Below are 15,777 nucleotides of genomic sequence, written 5' to 3' on the forward strand. Positions count from 1 at the left end.
TGCCTAAACATTCTCAATGAAAAGAATTATTGATGTTATATTTTTACATACTCAGTTGTAATAGGAGTATTTTTAGTTTGTTTACTTTTGGGAAAAATGTTCTCAATCTTGTTTTTGTAGAGTGCCCCTCCCCTTATTGAAGCACAGTTGATTTATAATGTTTTGTTAGTTTTTGGTGTACTATAAAGTGATTCATATATACACACACATACTTGTAGAAGCCCTTTTTAAAATAATAAGACTTCAGTTATATTTATGGTATGAGTAACATGTTTTGAAGTAATAACACTATTTTAAAGGAGTTACCTAGTATTTGATTAATTTATCTTAATGTTTTTATCTTACAGCATTGTAAGGACCTTTTTTCCTTTTCAGTACTTAAAAGACCCTGCTAGTGGGAGAGCTACATTTTTTAAGTCTTACAAATTTATTATGAAATTGCTAAGGGTTTTTATGTTCCTGTTAAAGCCATTTCAGGAATTCATTTATATTGGGATGCCTAATAAGACTCATATAAGGTTATTACATGTTTGAGGGATTTTTTTCCTTTTAGAAAAGCAAATTTGTATAGCTAAGTTACACAAATTTAGTTAGTGTATAGCTAAGAATAGTAGATGTGAGCATGGTGCACATTTACTCTTGGTTGCTGGGCCCAGTGCAAGTAGTTTTGTGTTAACATCATTGAGCATTGCAGAAGAGTAGGTCAGAAGATTTGCCATGACATTACATTTTGACTTCTGTATACACTGCAGTTTGCTCATCATCAAAAGTTGAGTTTCAGTCTAATTACCAGTTGACCTGCTTTACCTGTTTTGTTCTTCCACACATGTATTTGATTTACTAGTATTTGTTGAGTACTTTTGCCTCTGTGTTCATCAGTGACATTGCCTGTAATTTTTTTTTTTTTTTTTTAATTGTGCTAGCCTTGTAAAATGAGTTTAGAAGCATTTTCTCTTTTCAGTTTTTTGGAAGAGTCTGACTCTAGCTTTTCTTTGATTGTTTGGTAGAATTCACATGTGAAGCCATCTGGTCCTATTGTTTTTTGGGAGGTTTTTTATTAGTATTTCAATTTCTCTGCTAGTGATTGGTCTAATGATTGGCCCATTCAGGTTTTCTGTTTTTTCATGATTCAGTCTTAGAAGGTTACATGATTCTAACTATTTATCCATTTCTCTTATGTTGTCCAGTTTGTTGGCATATAATTTTCATAGTATTCTCTTATAATCTGTTGTATTTCTGTGGTATCTGTTGTAGTTTCTCATTTTTGTTTTCAGATTTTATTTATCAGATACTTTTTTCGTAGTTTAGCTAAAGGTTTGTCAATTTTCTTTTTAAAAAAATTCTATTGTTTTTTACCCTCTAATTCATTTATTTCTCCTCTGATCTTTACATCCTTCTTTCTACTGACTTTGGACTTTGCTCTTTTTCTGATTCCTTTAGGTGTAAGGTTTGAATTTTTATTTGAAATTTTTCTTGTTTCTTGAGGTAGGTCTGTATCTCTATGAATTTCCCTCTTAATACCACTTTGGCTGCATCCCATAGATTTGGTAATGGTGTATTTATATTTTGATTCATCTTCAGGTATAAAAACATTTCTTCTTTGGTTGACCCAGTGGTTGTTCACTAACATGTTGTTAAGTCTCCACATAGTTGGGAATTTTCCAGTTTTTTTCTTATAGTTCATTTCTGTGGGTTGGAAAAGATGTTTGATCTGGGTCTTAATTAATTTATTGAGACTTGGTATTACATTCCAGAATATGGTCTGTTCTTGAGGATGTTCTATGTGATCTTGAGAAGAATGTGTGTTCTGCTACATTTGGATGAAATGTCTGACACAGATACTTATTAAGTCCATCTGATGTGTTGTTTTACTTAAGACTGCTGTCTCCTTGTTGGCATCCTATCTGGATGATCTGTCCATTGATGTAAGTGGGGTGTTAAGGTCCCCTACTCTTAACTGTGTTGCTGTCAGTTTCTTTCTGTAGGTCTGTTAATAATTGCCTTGTGTATTTTGGTGCCCTTATGTAATAGGTATATATCTTATTAACTGTTATACCTTCTTGATGAATCGTCCCCTTTATCATCATATACTGTCCATCTTTGTCTCTCATTACCCTTTTGGGGTCTGTTTTGTCTGCTGTTTGCTTGGAATGTCATCTTCTTTCACTTTTTGCCTGTGTTTGTCTTAAGATCTGAGTCTTCTGGAGGCAACATTGGGTCTTGTTAGTTGAATCTTTTCAACCAGCATGTATGTATCTTTCTTTCTTTTTTTGGTCTGAAGCATGTGGTTTGTGGGGTCTTAGTTCCCTGACCAGGGGTTGAACCAGGGCCACGGCAGTGAAAGCACCCAAGTCCTGAGCACTGGACTGCCAGGGAATTCCCACACCCTGTACCTTTTTGATTGATAAATTCACTCCATTTACATTTAGGGTGGTATTAACAATGGGTGAACAAGGACTTATTATTAATTTTATCTTTTATTATCCGGTTATTCTGTATCTTTGTTGTTTCTTTTGTGTGTGTCTATTTCTGTCTGCCATTTTAGCTTGGTGGTTTTCTATAATGTTTTTCTTAAGTTCCTCTTCTGTTGTGTTTTGTGTCTTACCTAGAATTATTGCATGGTTACCATGGGATGTATATAAATTTCTCATAGATAAAATAGTTCTTTTCCTGCTGATAGCATCTTATCTTCATTTGCCTATATGAATTTTCCACAATATTTTTGTGGTCCCAAATTATTCCTTTCTATTTACCAAATTAGCATCACTATAGTTATTTTTACTTCTTTTTCCCCTTTACGTTGTAATTAAATGTTTAACCGTGTTTAATTAATTAATTACTTTCATTCTAGTACAGAATTACCGTTTTCTGATTCTATTAGAATTAGAAATTCTATTACCTTACTCAAAGTTTTGTGTCTTCATTTCAGAAGGAAGATCTTTCAACATTTTTTGTAAGGCAGCCCTGTGTCTTTGTGTGCTCAGTCATAGTCTGACTCTTCGTGACCCCATGGACTGGAGCCCGCCAGGCCCCTCTGTCCATGGAGTTTTCCAGACAAGAATACTGGGATGGGTTGCCATTTCCTGCCCCAGGGGATCTTCCCCCACCCAAGGATCCAACCCTCATCTTGTGCCACCTGCCTTGTGGTCGTGAACCTCCTCAGCTTTTGTTTGGGAAATCCTTTACTTCTCCTTCATATCTAGAGAGTAACTTTGCTGGATAGGGTATTCTTGGCTCACAGTTTTTATCTTTCAGTATTTTGAGTATGTCATTCCACTCACTCCTATCCTGTAGTGTTTCTACTGAGAAAGCTTGTTGTTTAGTAGCTCAACCATGTCCCAACTGATTTGCAATATGGACTGTAACCTACCAGGCTCCTCTGTCCATGGGATTTCCCAGGCAAGAATCCTGGAGTGGGTTGCCATTTCCTTCTCAAAGAGATCTTCTCGACTTAGGGATTGAGCCTGGGTCTCCTGCCTTACTGCAGGCAGATTCTTTACCACTGAGCCGCTGGGGAAGGCTGGTACTGACAATGCTGCTGGTAGTCTAATGGGAGTTTCTTCGTAGGTTACTCTTTGTTTTTTTTTTTACCTTGACTGTCTTTAGAACAGTTTGTCACTGGCTTTTGACAGTTTTAATATGATGTATCTGGGAAGAGGTCTTTTTGCATTGAGGGCATTAGGTGTTCTCTTAGTTTCTTAGACTTGTGCATCCAGTTCCTTCTCCAGGTTTGGAAGCTTCTCAGCAATTACTTCTTTAAATAAATTCTCTTTTCCCTCTCTTCTGGTACACCCATTTTTCCTATTACTTGATAGTTCTCACAGAATTTCTTCTCCTTTTAGATCTTATTCTTTCCTTTTCTACCTGCATCGTTTCTAGATTTCTATTTTCAGACTCACCTGAAGAGCAGTTCTCTCTTCCCTACCATCTGCTTTATATCCAGCACTTTCTAATGTGTTCTTCATCTCAGTTATTGAGTGCTTTAATTCCAGAATTTGTTTGGTTCTCTTTTACAGTCTCAGTCTGTTTATTAAAGTGTTCTTTCTGTTCATTAATTTTTAAAATACTTTTTCTGAATTTTCTTGTAGCTCATTGTGTTTCTTCATGACAGCCCTTCTGAATCTCTCAAGATTGCAATGTTCTGTGACTTTAGGTCCGGGATTTGGAGAATTGTTGTTTTTCTTCTTCTGATCCCATGTTACTGTGTTTCTCGTGGTGCTTGAGTTCCTTTTCTGGTGCATTTGAAGTAGTGAATAATGTCCTTCAGGTAAAGCTTTATTTACTTGATTCTGACAAGAGGTGAGTAATTAGAGGTCTTTGTTTTCCAGTTTATTGTTTAGTTGCTAAGTCGTGTCTAACTCTTCTGCAACCCCATGGACTGTAGTGCATCAGGCCCCTCTGTCCATGGGATTTTATATCTTCTTACGATCCCTTCAAGCCCACTCTGGATGCAATCTTTTGTTGTCACTGGAAGAAATCTCATGTAGTTTCCTTAGTTTCTCTGATTATGCTTGGGTAAAAAAAGCTCCCCCAATTTCATGTAGTCATAGAAAGTCATTTTAGCCATTTAATGATTTCATGAAGTATTTATCTTAGTCAATTTTTACTGTTCTCTTAGGTGTGTTTTGACAGACACTCATAATTATGAAATCACCAACACAATCAAGATATAGAACATGTCAATTACCTCCTATAGGTTTCCTCCTGTGCAGTTCATCCTGCCCCCTTACTCCAGCCTCTGGGAACTACTGATCTGTATTCTCTCTTTAATATAGATTGGTTTGCATTTTCTAAGATTCTATATAAATGGAATCACACATACACACACATGTACTCCTTCGTGTCTGGTGTTCAGCATAATGATTTTGAAATGGATCAGCAAATACTGTTAAGTATTCACATTTTCTGTTTATCTAGAGACATTAAACACTTTTGTATTTTTTTTGTCTTTGTATTCCAAGTAGGCATTGGAAACATTAAAAATTCAATGCTTCTGACTTCAGATTATTAAGGTTTATTAATAGTGAATAAATGCAATATACTTATTCTTAGATATAATTGGGTAGCATTAAACACATTAAGGCAGTTTTTTTATTAAAACATGGTTTAATCATAATTTCATAATTTATATCTGTTTTTAAGATAGTTGGGGCTTACCTTGTAGCCCAGTCGGTAAAGAATTTGCCTGCAGTGCAGGAGACCCCGGTTCAGTCTCTGGGTTGGGAAGATCCCCTGGAGAAGGAAATGGCAACCCACTCCAGTATCCTTGCTTGGGAAATCTCATGGACAGAGGAGCCCGGTGGGCTGCAGTCCGTGGGGTCACAGAGTTGGGCACAGCTGAGCGACTAACGCTTGTGTAAGGTAGTTGTGTGACTTAGGATGGAAGTCCTTAGCTGTTTTCTTCACATTGGAGATGTGAGAATAAATATTTCTAGCAAAGAAATAGGGCTGTCACACTTAGAATGTCCTGAAGTTTACATACAAAATCAGTAAAATCTTAAGCGCATGTGTAAAGGGTAAGGGCTTGCCATTATTCTTGATCTCATGGGACTGAAAACTGTATGGATGGGAGATGAAAGGCAGTATACAAATGAATGAAATATACAGTGGGTTGTGTGGTGTAAATGCTGTGAAGAAAAACAAAATGAGGATGGAAGAGGATTTGTGATGCAGTGGAAGTGGGGTAGTTGATAAAACCTTATTGATAAGGTGACTTGAGAGCAAATCCCTGAAGGCACATAGTTCAGAGCCTTAATATAGATTAAGGTATCTCAGGGAAGAATGTTTCTAGCAGAGAATAGCAAGTCTGAAAACCCTTGAGGCAAGAGCAGTTATTTCAAATATATATATCAAGTACTTGACCCCATCCCAGCATAATCCCAAGCATTGGTGATGCTGCCTTGAACAAAGCATGGAAATAATAATTTCAGCTTCTTGGAGCCTGTGTTTAATAAAGCTTAGTGTATTGTTGGGCTGAAATGAAAAAGGACTTCATGTTTGAGGAGGCAAGAAGAGCAGTTAAAAAAAAAAACATGAAAAAGGACTTCATGTTTGAGGAGGCGAGAAGAGCAGTTAAAAGACTATTGAAATAAGCGGCCGCTGGAACCAGAGTGAATGGTGGTAAAAAGTTAGGTATTAATTGGCAGGTAGAATTGCTGAGAGTTTGGATGAGGGGTGTGAGTGACTCCAGAATGACTCCACGTTTGAAGGGTGAATTAAGCTTTGAGTGGTTTACACTTGTATTGCTTATTAGACATCCAAGTAGTAGTGCGTGAGTCAGAAAGGAACATACAGTGGAAATGGTTTAAAATCGAAGACTATGAATGCAGTTTGCACACTTCCATTGACATCTAGGTTAAGTTAAACATTGACCAGGGTGAGTTTATCATTTCAGTTCCAGTGAAGAGTTCATAAGCTTCCTTTTGAGTCTTCTTGTTTAGTTGCTAGGTTGTGTCTGATACTTGTGACCCTATGGACTGTAGCCTGCCAGGCTCTTCTGTCCATGGGGTTTCTGAGGTAAGAATACTGGATTGGATAGCTATTTTCTACTCCAGGTGATCTTCCCCACCCAGGGACTGAGGCCTCATCTTCTGTGTTGCAGGCAGTATCTTTACAGCTGAGCCACCAGGGAAGCCCTTTGGAGTCTGGGCTTGAGCAAAAAGCAGAACCCTGGGCCATTTCTAAATAAGCAACAGGCAGCAGAAATTCAGTCTAAGACGAGAAGAAATAATGTTTGATCAGTTTATCACTGCCAAATGTTGGTAAAGAATGAGTCAAGAGTTGCTTTGTGATTAAAAAAAAAATATCTAGGCACAGAAAGACAATTGCATACCCTTTATATCGAAAAAGCAAGAGAGTTCCAGAAAAGCATCTATTTCTGCTTTATTGACTATGCCAAAGCCTTTGACTGTGTGGATCACAATAAACTGTGGAAAATTCTGAAAGAGATGGGAATACCAGACCACCTGACCTGCCTCTTGAGAAACCTGTATGCAGGTCACGAGGCAACAGTTAGAACTGGACATGGAACAACAGACCGGTTCCAAATAGGAAAAGGAGTGTGTCAAGGCTGTATGTTGTCACCCTGCTTATTTAACTTATATGCAGAGTATATCATGAGAAACGCTAGGCTGGAAGAAACACAAGCTGGAATCAAGATTGCCAGGAGAAATGTCAATAATCTCAGATATGCAGATGACACCACCCTTATGGCAGAAAGTGAAGAGGAACTAAAGAGCCTCTTGATGAAAGTGAAAGGAGAGTGAAAAAGTTGGCTTAAAGCTCAACATTCAGAAAACTTAAGATCACGGAATGCAGTCACATCACTTCATGGCAAATAGATGGAGAACCAGTGGAAGCAGTGGTAGACTTTATTTTGTTGGGCTCCAAAATCACTGCAGATGGTAACTGCAGCCATGAAATAAAAAGACGCATACTCCTTGGAAGAAAAGTTATGACCAACCTAGACAGCATATTAAAAATCAGAGACATTACTTTACCAACAAAGGTCTGTCTAGTCAAGGCTATGGTTTTTCCAGGAGTCATGTATGGATGTGAGAATTGGACTATAAAGAAAGCTGAGCGCCGAAGAGTTGAGGGTTTTGAACTGTGGTGTTGGAGACTTTTGAGAGTCCCTTGGACTGCAAGGAGACCTAACCAGTCCATCCTAAAGGAAATCCTGAATTTTCATCGGAAGGACTGATGTTGAAGCTGAAACTCCAATACTTTGGCCACCTGATGTGAAGAGGTGACTCATTTGAAAAGACCCTGATGCTGGGGAAGATTGAAGGCAGGAGGAGAAGGGGATGACAGAGGATGAGATGGTTGGATGGCATCACCAACTCAATGGATGTGAGTTTGAGTAAACTCTGGGAGTTGGTGATGGACAAGGAGGCCTGGCATGCTGCAGTCCATGGGGTCACAAAGAGACATGACTGAGCGACTGAACTGAACTGAACTATATCCTCCACAGATTTAAATGAATTGTCTTTAAATCTTTTTGGCAAAATGTGGGCTAAGTGGGCATTATCACTTGGACTAATAGGAATAGTGAACATCTTTTGAGACACCAGTTGCTGGGTTCTGTTCTGAGTTCTTAGGTGCACTGTCAGTTTAATCCTCAAAGTAACTCTATGAAGCTGGGATCGTACATTGTATGGTGGAGAAAGCAGGTGCAGAGAGGTTAAGTGATGTTTTCAAGATCACATAGTGAGCATTTGGAAAAATCTGTTGGGGAATTTGTGAATAATATTCCAGAGGAAGTGATTTTCGAACAGTGACCTTTGCCAGAGGTCACTTTCCCCATGTGCAAAAAACACCAAAAATTTTTGAACCATGGTGTAACTATTTAGTGCCAGGCATGTCCTTGGTACTTTGAATAAAAATGAATAGGGGTTCTGTTCATACTTTGCAGACTTGAGGAAGAAGAGGACAGTGGCATTTACATAACCACTGTGCAGTGTGGAGGGCCGTGCTGGAGGCTCGCCTGGATGATCGTGGAAGTACCAAGAGCAGTTGGTCAGCCTGGAGCGTCAGGGCAGGCTCCCCTCGGAAGAGAACTCCCAATTACCTTGTAAAGATTACTTGGGACTCTGTTGAGTGGAGGTTGAGATGGAGTGGTTTAGGATGGAGGAAGCTCCGCGTGCCCAATGCCTGGAACAGCCTGAGTGCGGTGAAGTGGGAGGTAGGGAGTTGTGGAGGTGATAATGGACTTGTTACCATGCATCGTCATGGTTTGGGTTTCCTGTGGAAGACGTGAGAAACTTCAAGGTTTCTGGAAGGAAGTTAATGGTCAGATATATTTTTTTTTTTTTTTGGTCCCTGTGCCTAGTAGTAATGAGAAGCTGGGCCTGGTGGGTTGGTGGGGGGACAACTAGTCCAAACGCTGCTGTTGTGCCTTACTCTCCACAAAGGGAGAAATAAGAGCATCATAATATTCAAAGGAATGTATGTTTTCAAAGCACTTCTGTGTATATTGAAAGTACCTGAAAAGTACCTTTTCAAGATTTGAAAGTCGTTCATTATACTGGGGTGGTTAACATATGTTCTGTTCTTACAGTCCTTAATCTAACAGTTTTACCTATTCAGACTTGTCTTGAGTAAGGTGGGGACTAAACTAAGTGACCTTTTTAACTCTATATGTTGCTCTGATTATACCATTACATGTTTTCTTTTAAAGTGGGATGTAAAGTACAGAGTACGGAACATTGCCCATTTTATCTTTGTGAGAGGTAAGACATCAAAAATGTCCTTAAAGCACTTAGAAGGTGGCCTTGGCCTTTATAGAAAATCATATTCAAACTGGCAGACAAGTCCTACCTAGATATATTTACAAATAGGGGGAAGCATAGTCTCATTAACATTGGACTGAGCCAAGAATTAACTTGGGTTTTTTTGTTTTTTTTTTTTCTCTCTTCTTGAATTTTTGTGACATTGTGCAAATCACTTAGGAGCTTAGCAATTTAGGGAATGTTTCCTAAAATAAGGAATGGTATTTATTGTATAGAGAGGTTTGTTGATGTTTATAAGGAAATTTGAACATGAAGCAGATATTCAAAACCAATTTGGTCAACATCAAATAATTGAAGTTTAACCCTTCCCAGAGGGAAAAAAGTGGGGGAGGGGAGCAAAATACAGAAGTTAATCATAGTGACCAATATATATGTGTGTGGTAGGCATCTCCTGTGGTTGGGAACATGGTCAGCAGGCCTGCCTTGGATGCCATATTATGAAGGTTGGTTGAGGTGCTTCTAGAAGATACTTCTGAGGATTATTTCCTCCATTCCTTGGAGAAAATATGAAACTGTTGACTTGGTCTTTTATCTTTTCTCTTATTTCAAAAGATTTCATACTGTTCTGAAGCAAGATAATGTCTTTAAAAACTATTAATAAAAAACATAGCACATAGGAAAAATTTCAAAGTACAGGTCGAGTGATGTCCCCAAAATGCATGCTCTGAAATTTTGCACATTTGTTAGAGATTGGTCACAAACTTGTTGGCTCATTGTGAAACTAGTGTAAGGAGAAAGTCTCAAGGTTCATACTGCTTACAACTCAGTCATTTAGCATTTAGAATTAGCTGTTCAGAGGGCCAGGTGAATTTGCATATCCTTTACATTTAATCCTTACACTAATATATGAAATGTGGGTTTCATTATTTTTGTTTTACGGATGAGTTACTCAAGCAACTTACTCAAAACTATACATATAGCCAGCAAGTTGCTGAGCCTGGAGTTTGAACAACTTTTTTCTGATTCTAAACCTAAAGGTTTCACATCTATGCCTTTTGGATAAGTGGTTTATTACTGATATCTGAACGTATTTTGCAAGGCTTTGTTAAAATTAAGTATCTCTGAAAGAAAACATCTTAGTTACTGTCAAGGAGATCTTAACCAAGTCTTGCTCATCTTTCTCCTTGTCTTCTTGCAAACAATTTCCACTTATTAATGCAACTCTGCCTAAGGATTGAAATTACTTTTAATTTATGACAAACAGCAAGGGTAAGTATTGTATAAAACCATTGGAAGTATTTTATTTTCATTTATTTTTTCCTTAATGTTTTTTACTTATGCAGATCTGAGTTTGTGACCTGTATCATTCATTTCCTTCTCTCTGAAGAACTCTTACTATTTTTTGCAAGGCAGGTCTACTGGCAAAGAGTTTACCCAACTTCTGTTTGTCTGAAAAACTTTCTCCTTCACTTTTGAATAATTTCACAGGATACAGAATTCTTAGTTGGTTGGGGTTTTTTCTTTTTTGGTCTCAACACTTTTAAATATTGCATTCCACTTTCATTGATTGCATGATTTCTGAGGAGATATCTGATGTTACTCTTATCTTTGATCCTTAAAAGGATTTTTTAAGGATCCAAGGATCCAAGATTTTTTCTTTGATTTTCTACAGTTTGAATATGATATCCTCTGGCAGATTTTTTTTTTTTGGTATTTATCCTGTTTATTGTTTTCGTGAGTTTCCTGTACCTATGTCTGACATTAATTTTGGAAAGTTCTCCATTTTGATCACTTCAAATATTCTGGCCCTTTCTCTCCTAGAGGTATTCTCATTACAGTTACGTTATATGTTTGTAGTTGTCCCATAGCTTTTGGATATTCTGTTCCTTCCTTCCTTGCTCCCTTTCTTTTCCTTTTTCTTCTCTTTGCTTTTCAGCTCTAGAGGTTTCTATTGATATGTCCGCTAGCTCACAGGTGCTTTCCTGAGCCCATCAGTCTTTTTTCATTTCTAGCATTTCTTTTTGATTCTTTTAGTTTCCATCTCTGCTTACATTACTCATCTATTCTTGAATATTGTCTGCTTTCTTCATAGCATATGAATACTTATTCTCTTGCATATTAACTTTAATTATTTTAAATTCCTAGTCTGATAATTACAAAATGCATGCTCCGTCTCTTTAAAAATGTGGGATTTTTTTTGTTTTTTATTTTTTTGCATTTTTAGTATCCATGTTATTGTTTGTTGAAAGCTGGACAGGATGTACCTGGTATAAAGAACTGTGGCTTTTAGCAATGTGAAGTGTTCTTTAGTCCTCTATGCATGTTCAGTATTTTCACCATAAACATCTTTAACTGCAAGTGGCTTCACCGAGTCACTCATTGGCCATAAGGCAATTATGCTCTGAAAGATAAAATAATTGAAAATAAAAGAGGCACATTAAAAAGGACATAATGAAACATGAAAAAATCAACAGCAAATTTTAAAATATTGTGAAAAACAACAAAATATTTGAATACATTTAAAATGTGCACAGATTCATGCTTATGGTTGTATGTGGGTATATCTTTCGGAAAGAAATTATTCTTTCTGTCTTTTTTTGGGGCTATGCTGCCTGACTTGTGGGATGTGGCCAGGGATCGACCCCAGGCCCCCTGCAGTGGAAGTGTGGAGTCCTAACCACTGGACCACCAGGGACTTTCTTATACTGTCTTTCTTAAAGTCAATCATAAAGATTCAGAATCTTACTGTAGACATAAATTCTTTATGATGTAAGGAAATCTACTTTTGAGTCGATTTACATTTCCTTGGAAGTAAACAGGGATGCTGCTGTTTCTTATTCATACGTGTAATGTATGCAAGGGCTTCCCAGGTGGCTCTGTGGTAAAGAATCCGCCTGTCAAGGCAGGAGATGTGGGTTTGATCCCTGGGTCAAGAAGATCCCCTGGAGGAGGAAATGGCAACCCACTTGAGTATTCTTGCCTTAAACAATCCCATGGATGGAGGAGCCTGGCAGGCTACAGTCCTTGGGGTTGAAAAGAGTTGGACACGGCTGAGTGGTTGAGCATGCACAGCATGTGTAAGTGGTATTACCTGTCTGGACTGCCTTTAAAAGTTCTGTCACATGCTCAGTCCTTATACTTCACTGAGTCATTTAAGCCAGATTCTGTGCCAAATACCAAAATTCCATCCACGTCATGTTTTTCGCTATCAAATAGCAAAAGACTTCAACTATTTTGAAGAATCTTAACACTTATCAGGAATCATGTAATCGTTTCTTTTGCAGGGGAATCAGAGGAACTTGATTTCCTGTTTTGCCTCCAACATCTAATGTTACACGAAAAATCTGGTAAAGATGGTGTTAGAGAACAAACTCTTGGATCTCAATTAACTAAAAACTCAAGAATGAATGTGCTTGAAGACTTGTGAATTATTAAGCCTGAGCTTGGTAAGCTTTTGGTTTTGACAAGTGGGAGAGTGGAGGTGCTCACCAAAAGCATCTGCAAACCCAGTTTGTTCTTTTGTACTGAAGTGTGCAGTCTGCTTTGCATTGTCTTATCTCACACCATCAGTAAGTTTTCTATCAAGTTGGTAGACTGTTACCTTCCACATCTCAAGACTTCCACATCTACTCATCACTGTATAGACCACTGAGGCCCAAGATTGCTGTAATATAAAAATGGGAGTGCTGCCTCAATGGAGAAACAAAACCAAAGTGCTAACGAGCTGAAACCAAACTGTTAAACCATTGAAACCAAATTGTCAAACCAAACTGTCAGCCAATTATTCTGTCTCTTACTGCAAAATCGCCTTTTGGCCAGTTGTCTGGTGAAACCGCTTGCATCAAACTTCTTGTGACAGAATACCTAGATCCTGTCCTCTGAGTGGGTGAACCTGTGCCACTAGGCTGTGACCTTCAGGGGTGCTTCTGGGTTTCTTTTTCTTCCTAAATGGGGCAGAGTGCCTGGAGGAAACTGGAGTTGGGAATTTCCCTCTCCCACCCAGAAGATTCTCCTACGTCAGTTGCTGCTGCTGCTAAGTTGCCTCAGACGTGTCCGACCCTGTGCGACCCTGTAGACGGCAGCCCACCAGGCTCCCCCGTCCCTGGGATTCTCCAGGCAAGAACACTGGAGTGGGTTGCCATTTCCTTCTCCAATGCATGAAAGTGAAAAGGGAAAGTGAAGCCGCTCAATCGTGTCCGACTCCTAGTGACCCCGTAGACTTCAGCCTACCAGTCTCCTCCAGCCATGGGATTTTCCAGGCAAGAGTACTGGAGTGGGTTGCCATTGCCTTATCCACCCAGGTCAGTTAGGCTCTGATAAAACTCCAGGAGGGGGACTTCTCTGATGGTCCCTTGGTTAAGACTCTGGATTTCCACTGCAGGGAGCTCAGGTTCACTCCTTGGTTGGGGAACTAAGATGCCGCATATGGCATGGCCTCCAAAATAAAAATAATAAATATTTGAAAACAGAAACTCCAGGAGGGTTAAGCTCTGGTGAAGTGGTTTCTTCTCTCAAGGGCCGGCCTTGTTAAGAATCGCAGCATGCTTTGGGTGTATAGTTTGGCCCTCTGTATCTGTTTCACATCCTCGGATTCCACCAACCATGGGTCCAAAATATTTTGGAAGAAAAAAAATTACAGCAAGTTCCAAAAACAAGATGTAAACTTTCCATACTCGGGACAACTATTTACACAGCATGTGCCTTGCATTTGCAACTATCTATGCAGCCTTCCCTGGAGGCTCAGTGGTAAAGGATACACCTGCTAATGCAGGAGACACAGGTTCGATCCCTGGTTGGCGAAGATCCCCTGGAGAAGGAAATGGCAACCCACTCCAGTATTCTTGCCTGGAGAATCCCATGAAAAGAGGAGCCTGGTAGGAGTCCACAGGGTTGCAAAAGAGTCAGATATGACTTAGCACACATGCATGCAGCCTTTACATTGTATTAGGTGTTATAAGTAATCTAAAGATGATTTAACATACAGAGGAGGATATGTGTACTTACATGCAAATTTATATGAGTTTGGTATCTGCAGGATCCTGGGACAACTGTATTTAAAATGACTACTTTTCTCTCCTGTGAAAGGCAGGAGAGGGCTTTTCTCTGTCTTCAATATGAGAATCTAGTAGAACTCCTGAAGGTGAAACGCAACAAAAATGTGACAGAGGCCCCCTGAAACTGGGTCTCATTGGAGTTTATAGCTCTCAAACTTGTCCACACTGAGCATCCAGCAGTTTGCCAATTACAGTCTGGGTTTTCCTACCCCAGTATTGGTCTGTGGAGGCTTCTGATTCAATTGAGATGTGATTTTCTGTATCTGCCTGTCCCTCCAGTTTCAGGGGCAGTGGTTCGTCCTGTGACCACAGTTCTCTGATGGATCTAAGAAGAGTTGTTTGACAATCCAGATTTTTACTTGTTAGGACTGAATGACGACTTCCAACTTCCTTACATGCCAGACAAGAAATGAGAAGTATAATTCACTAGAAATGAATTTGTCGTCGTTACTCAGTCTCTTAAGTCGAGTCTGACTCTTTGCAACCCCATGGACTGTAGCCCGCCAGGCTCCTCTGTCCTCCACTATCTCCTGGAGTTTGTTTGCTCAACATTTCCATCGAGTCAGTGATGCCATCCAACCATTTCATCCTCTTCTGCCCCCTTCTCCTCTTGTCCTCAGTCTTTCCCAGCATCAGGGTCTTTTCCAGTGAGTCAGCTCATCACATTAGGTGGGCAAAGTATTGGAGCTTCAGCATCAGTCCTTCCAATGAATATTCAGGATTGGTTTCCTTTAGGATCGACTGGTTTGATCTTGCTAATGATTCATCCATTGCTTTGGCTTCATTACTATGAGAGTTACTCCTGTGTAAGGATGAGGATTGTGTTTTCAGACTGTATGTTATATGATTTATATCATCTTACATTAAGCATCCCCAGACAAAATCACATTATTTTCTTTTCATGATTTTTACGTTTTTCCCTCTACTGCACTCCAAAATGGAAGAACCTGAAGGGAAAGGAGGGATCAAATGAGGATCGAAAAAATTCATCAATTCAGTGCTTACCAATTTCCTACTATGCGCAGTATTCCAGAGATAACGGGATTGAACATGTCTTCCTGGAACCCACAAGCTGATGGGGAGGAAAGGGTGGAGATGTTAAACAGACACATGGAGTTAGTGATGAGGCCATGAGGAAGGGAGGGTGCAGCTCAAGTCAGCACAGCCTGGGCGGTGCCCCTTTGTGGCATAACCTTTGAGCAGAGAGCTTTCTGACAAGGGGTCAAGGCATGCGGGTGTGTGGGAAGAGGTGTTCTGGGCAGAAGGTTCCATGCAGAGGCCTGAGGGGGCAGGAGGCTTGGCCCAATTATGAATAGAAAGCCAGTTGGTGTAGCTGGAACCCAGTGGGTGACACGTGGCATCTCATGAAGGATAGGAATCAGCAAACTGTAGAAACAATAAAAAAAAAATTTTTTTTTAACTATGGGGGCTTTAAGGTCCCTGCCGTTGGAGCTGGAAAGAAATCATAGGTATTATATAGACCAATGCACAGC

At 39.3% G+C, this 15,777-nt stretch overlaps 1 protein-coding gene across 1 annotated transcript in view; it reads left to right on the top strand.

The window, feature by feature from the left end:
• AEBP2 (AE binding protein 2) overlaps window positions 1–13,554 on the top strand; it is an 82,364-nt gene extending 68,810 nt beyond the window's left edge. Inside the window, exon 9 of the mRNA XM_061125101.1 lies at window positions 12,515–13,554. Within this exon, the coding sequence (XP_060981084.1) occupies window positions 12,515–12,533 (19 nt within the window). The 3' untranslated portion in view covers window positions 12,534–13,554. The remainder of the gene's footprint in view (window positions 1–12,514) is intronic.
• The last annotated feature ends 2,223 nt before the right edge of the window (window positions 13,555–15,777 follow it).

This window comes from Dama dama, chromosome 22, assembly GCF_033118175.1.
Source record: "Dama dama isolate Ldn47 chromosome 22, ASM3311817v1, whole genome shotgun sequence".
NCBI lineage: Eukaryota > Metazoa > Chordata > Mammalia > Artiodactyla > Cervidae > Dama > Dama dama.